Consider the following 6,361-nt stretch of genomic DNA (forward strand, 5'->3'; position numbering starts at 1 on the left):
TGGCTGGTGGGGTGGGGTGAGAAGCAGAAAAGGCCTTGACTGTGTGTAAGCACTGCTCAGCAGTAACTAAACCACCCCTGTATTGTCAACACTGTTTCCAGCACAAATCCCAAACACAGCTCCATACTAGCTACTGTGAAGAACATGAACTCTATCCCAGCCAAAACCAGCACATTGTGTTAAGGTCAGGGGCTTAATGATACTTGCACAGATCCAGCTCCAAGTGTGAAGATGTGCAACCTGCGGTTATTTCTTTGCTATATTTCTAAAATTGCCACAAGGTGGCAATGGTTCAGAATGTTATTCGTCCAGTACCAGCTCCTTGGCTGACTGCACTTGCGGGGAATAGGGTCAGCCGCAGGCTGTGGTTGCAAGCCAGCATCCACTGTGCTCTGGGGCATGGGGGGAGAGGCTGGTTATGGCTGACACACAGGTCACATTTTAAGCTTTTTCATTTTAAAGGCCAAAATTTTGTAGGAGACAGTTGTGCTGTGAGTTATGTCTTTGCCAGCTGCTATGGCTGAATATGTTTAGGGCAGTAGTGAGCTGCTCTGTGTACTTAGGCAGTGAGAAGCAGAAGAAAATGCTCATAAATCTGGCATCAGACTTTGCGAAGCTAGGGTTTTATTTTTTTCCTTCTTTCTTTCAAAGAGAAGGTAGACAGTTATTACTGTTACAAATAAATAGATGCTTCATTTTTCCTTCAAAATATTGGAGTTTATTAATTAATGAAGTAAAACCTGTGACATTGGAACAACTCCCTAAACTGTCAGATCTGTTTGAAATGCAACTTCTTATAAAAATAGGAATTTAAACTCTGTGTAAGATCCATTTATTGAAATTGTTTAAAGGTATGAGTGGAGCTAAAACAGAAATGCCTCTAGGTTTTCATACCCAAGTTTAACTTCAGAAGGGAAAAAGCAGATCTTTAAATTAGTGCTGAAAGAGGGATATATTGGGATATATAAGACTTCTTTGAAACGTTAAATGCAAGGTGAGAATTTTTTTTAATAGGTAAGTGCTTGAGGCTCTTTTGATACCTTTGTATTACTCTGTAAATTGTGAAAAGTTAAATTGCTACTGCAACTTGGAAAAAACTTCTTAATTTAATTAAATAGCTCTTTGAGAAGTTTATTCTATCTTAAATATATGTTTTCATTCTTTGATAGCCTACTAAGGTTAGCAAATGTAAAGTAAAAAATAAACATTACCTTTTGTGAAAGGCACAGGGATGGAGGGGAAGAGAAATTTTTACCTGTTGTGTGGCTACAATAAAGAAAAAGCAAATTTGAGGGCAAATAATCTTGTTTTCCCTTAAAGTTGTCTTTGCTTATCTTCAGTCATTCTGCAGAATGCAATCAAACCTGATATTCTGAGTCGCTGGAATTTAGTTATACATTTTCCCATGAAGCAGCAGTAGTTATTTATGAAATATCACACAGAGTTACGACAAAAGATTTCAGACCCCTGAGAATGTGAAATCCAAACAAGCAATACAAAACTGAAGCAGGTTGATGGAAAGCAACAGAATCAGTGAGGCTTTGCTGCACACTTCAGGTGATATTCAGATTACATTTGGGGGTACGTGTAGTAATGTCAGTTTTGATTTTTATTTTAATTTTGCCGTTCATGGTTCTTTCTGTTAGAATTAAAATGTGCACACAGAGGCACTGACAGTAAAGATGTCAAGTAGTGAGGGACTGAAAGCAAAGGTCTGACGTGTATGGGTCTTGCACAGAGGAAAGGGCACGTGCAGTGGAAAGGTAATCCTACTGCAGAAGGATTTTGAGCTCCTTTATGTGAACTCCTACTAGAGAGAATGTGGCCAGGCTTATTGCCCTTAAGTTTAAGCATTTCACTTGGGATTCTAGTTGTGCATGATGTCCTCATCTCTTGTTCCTTGTTAACCAAGATGCACAACTTCAAAGGTAGCCCAGACTTGGACAGGTTGAGCTGTTTGGCAGTGTCCAGGAGTTAATGTCCTGTACAGACGCCTGTTGCTCTGCATTTGCTATTATGGCATTCTAATGCAATTAGACTTCCCTTTTTTCTCCGCATTTCTAAGCTACTACTTTCACTGTTAGGTTTGTTTTGTTTCATTTTTAAAGGCACTTGGCTGCAAATTGAAGAGTGTTAATGAATCCATTAAAAATGACCAACATAAGAAAAAAAAATGAGTGAGAATTCACTGTACACTCAATATCCTGACAAAAAAAAAAAAAAAAACAGAGGAAATTATGCTACGGCAGACTAGTATAAATTATTCTGTATCTTGGCAGTTAACACAATGGTGTCTCTATGTGACAGTACTTGAGACCTGTAAAATAGACTTCAGATCACCCTTTGTGCAAGGTGTAGCTTTTCATATTTTCCATTGGAATTATTAGTATTTTTTAGTTTTGCAGGAGAACTTTATTCCCCTAGACATCCAGATTTTGTACTAAAACATAAGTAATTTAAGAAATGTACAGTAATCCTAAAATGCCACTCAACCCTTAGAATTACTTACTACTTGAAATAGTAAATATGAAAGCCATACATAAATATTTTAAAGTCATTTCAGTTTGCTGAACTATGATGGTTAGAAATTAGGAAGTCAGAATTAAATTTATATTTCATTGCCTTATTCATAATGTTTTTGTTTGATATGTGGGTAATAGACAAGCAAATCACCTGAAGAATGAAGTCTGCAAGCATGAAAACACATTTCCATAATTGCCTTGGCAGGAAGCCCGCATGTTCTTGTGGCAGAGCTGTGAATATTCCATGGGATGAAGGAGCTGCTTGCACAGCAGTGGTGCACCGGCTGCGGGAGCACTCGGCTTTTTTTTTTTTAAGTTCGCTACGAGAACAAGTGTGTGCTGAAGAAAACCGCAAACCATCCTTAATGATAGGCGTTTTCCAGTATCTCAGCTTGTCTAATATCTTTAGAAAATGAGAGAAGAATACGGGGAATCAAATAAAGGGAAAGACCTGTCCTGCATATCTGGGAATAAAGTTTGATTACTGTTAGAAGCAGCTAACCTTTCTGGTGCAGATTCTGTGCAAGGAATGGATGTCTGGCAGACAGGTGGATAGATGCCATATTTGTATCATGTCTGCACATACACCAAAAACTTCTCTCCCATTGATTTTTAACTAGCAGTGGTACAGGCTGGCAATGTGTCAGTGTTGGGCTGCTGCTGTCAAGAGCTCATGCAGGAAATTTTTCCAAGTCACAGCAACGTCTGCTGAAGTTGGCTTGCCTCAGCAGGAGGCCTTTTCTTCTGTAGGGGTTTCTTGGGTCTTGTTCTGTACTGCTAATCATTTCGTTAAGATGAGGAACAGAATTATCATGTATTTTTAACTAGCTTGGATTTCTTTCAAGCACATAGTTCTTTGGCTTTGCATTGCTAATGCCTACATTTCGCCATTTTTCAGAGGATTTCTCATATCAAGTATTTAGATGGCATCTATACTATTGTTTTCTGTGAAAACAGAACAGCTTTCAGGTTTGCGTTCGATTTGGAGAGAGTTTTGCAGTAAATTGCTACTTGTTTCACAGAAGCGCATGACTCGACAAACTTAGCAAACTTTATGTAGGATGAAAATCCTCCCTTGATATGAAGGAAATGGAGATTGTCCAAGGTAGGCACATTATCAGGATAACAGTGATTTTGCTAATCTTGTAACAGTGTTGTAGCTTAAAAGGCTTCAAAGTGTTGACACTAGAGACCTGAAAGCCTAAGGTCACCATACTTACTGTAGATGCCAAAAAGTTCTTCTGTAAGAAACGATGATGTGATCGGGGTAATGTTATTTGTTGCAGGTTAGCCATTACAAATATAACTTTCTGCCCTCTGGAAAAATATTTTCAATTTCTGGCTATACATTTATTTATTTGTTTGTTTTTAACTAAGCGAAATACAGGAAGGATGAAAAAACTTTTCAATCTGTTGTGTTTGAATTTTTGTAATGTTAAAGTTCAGGAATACTCACTGGAATAAAGGCTTTATATTAGTTTTAAAGTTCTGGGAAAGCAAAACAACTATTTTTAACTGTTGCTTTGTTATATTAGTATGTTAGTGGCAGTCTCCTTCGATGTGACATTCTAACTTCTCACAGATTTGTTAAGCAGAAATAGCTTACTAAATATTTCAAGAGTTGATAGGAAGCTTGGCAAAAGGCCTGTGTCTGGATCCCTGGAGACCTTTCAGATTTTGCCTTTTCCATAACATTAAACTTTGATAAAAAGTAGTTGATTTCAAGGTTTAATCATGTAATGTTCTCTACTAGGAGTTTGTTTTCAAAATGCGCTCAATTTTGATATGAAATCCACCAAATGTAATTTGATATCAGTCTTGGAGCCTTGTGGCTGCTGTTCCCCAAGATTAGTTGTTTCACATCATTCATAATGGTATAACATCAGTGGCTATAAGTCCATTTTTTTCATAGGGAGCATGTTTCATCCATTTTCTTCACAGTGAGCATGCTTATTAAAACATGCCAATGGTAGCACCTAGATTACTCCAAAAAATGGAGACTCAGTTGTTTTTCACTTATTTGAAGGCTGAAAAAAATAAAAATATTTGAAGACTGGAGCTAAGAGCTGAATTTTATTAGCTGGTGCTGCTAATGGGGAATGTCAGCCATTTTATTCAGCATATACATAAAATACTGCTCCGAAGAAGTACCCATGCAGACTTACCTGTAGCATCCCAAGGACGCAGGGGAAAGATTAGAGGCTTAGTTGCATGCTGAGTGCGTGCATGACTTGCTGCAGCAGCCTGGCTTGCCCAGGTGGGACTCTGAAGAGCCGCAGCTCACTAGGGAGCCAGCTGGCCAGGGAGCCTCTACCTTTTCTTCCCTGTTCACATCTTCCAAGTGTGTGTAGTGCTGCATATTTTTACTTCGAGACTAACTGTATTTATTATTGCTCTTTCCTCTCTCCTTTTTTTCTTGCATAGCTCAATAAGCAGCAGCTACAGATGCTGAAGGAACGTTTCCAGGCCTTTTTGAATGGGGAGACGCAAATCGTAGCAGATGAAGCGTTTTGCAATGCTGTGCGAAGTTACTACGAGGTAAGTTATGTGCTTTGTTTTCTGTATTGTTTAAAAAGTTCATAGGATCTCTTTTAATGCAGATACAAGGAAATAAATTTTAAGTTTCAAAGGCTGTGAACTTCCAAGCCTTCTAGAAACAGCTTCCTCCTACTCCAGCTTTGCCATTTTAAAAGTTGAAATCTACTGCCTGGGCACAAGGGATAAACTGAACTGAAAAATACCCACCCTTTTTGAAGAAGGAAAAAAAAAAAAGACAAAAGGAAAAACCCCTGGTGCTAAAAGTCTTTCTGGCGGCATTTGATACAACTAGGTACCGCTATCTTTGTCTCCATATGTCTAAGTTACCACTTTTAATCAGTGCTTCAGTTGTAAGTTACCATCTTGAGAAATACGTCTTCTGATTTTTAGTTACCGTGCAGAGTTTTTTAGAGGGGAACCGCCTGTTCCCTTCTTTCCGCACCTCTGGGCCAGCTCTCACATTCTGCTGTGACCTTCCAGGCACGTTCAGTGGCTACGGCCACCAGTGCAGATCTTTAGATGTGGTTTTAATTGCCTAAGGGACAGGTCCCATTCCAAACTAAGAGGACAGTTCACTGTCCTTTTTGTAACATCAGCAGCACATGGCTAGAGAATTTATTACTTACTCTTAGCAAACGGTACGGCGAATTCATTTTGTCTCATCTAACTTCAAACTTGCTCAATGAATCACAAGGGCTGTATGTTAAACTTGTATTTCTTTTGAAGGGTCTTCCTCCATATTTCACTTTACCGCATCTTTTTCCAAATTTTTTAGCTTTATTTATTATATATTATTTGTCCTTTTTCTCTGTCAGCTATTCTTTGTTAGTGAATGAAACCTTTCTTCATGGAGATCTGACTTATGTCCTAGCTTGGTTTTATCGACATTAAATTATGTTGCACAAAAAAAGAAGAGATGGGGCGGACAAATGGTTTCCCTGTTGTACAGAAATGTGAGAACTCAGTGTGAGTTCCTCCAAATCACGGTCTAATTAGTACTGCAGCAGTTGAAATGAAGGAAATCTCATAAAAATGCTTGTGAAATGTTGGAGGTGGGTCTAACTTAGTTTACAATTGTCCTGGTTTCAGCTGGGATAGAGTTAATTTCCTTCCTAGTAGCTGGTACAGTGCTGTGTTTTGGATTTAGGATGGGAACAAAATTGATAACGCACCGATGTTTTAGTTGTTGCTAAGTAGTGCTTACACTAGCCAAGGACTTTCCAGCTTCCCATTCTCTACCGACTGAGAAGGCTGGAGGTGCACAAGAAGCTGGGAGGGGGCACAGCCAGGACAGCTGACCC

General features: G+C 38.8%; 1 protein-coding gene across 1 annotated transcript in view; it reads left to right on the forward strand.

Annotated features, from left to right (window-relative positions):
- Positions 1-6,361, forward strand: part of CADPS2 (Ca++-dependent secretion activator 2) — a 307,048-nt gene that overhangs the window by 31,688 nt on the left and 268,999 nt on the right. Inside the window, exon 2 of the mRNA XM_009332287.1 lies at positions 4,947-5,060. Coding sequence (XP_009330562.1) covers positions 4,947-5,060 — 114 coding nt within the window. The remainder of the gene's footprint in view (positions 1-4,946; positions 5,061-6,361) is intronic.

This window comes from Pygoscelis adeliae, unplaced genomic scaffold (genome assembly GCF_000699105.1).
Source record: "Pygoscelis adeliae isolate BGI_AS28 unplaced genomic scaffold, ASM69910v1 Scaffold9, whole genome shotgun sequence".
In the NCBI taxonomy this organism is placed as follows: domain Eukaryota; kingdom Metazoa; phylum Chordata; class Aves; order Sphenisciformes; family Spheniscidae; genus Pygoscelis; species Pygoscelis adeliae.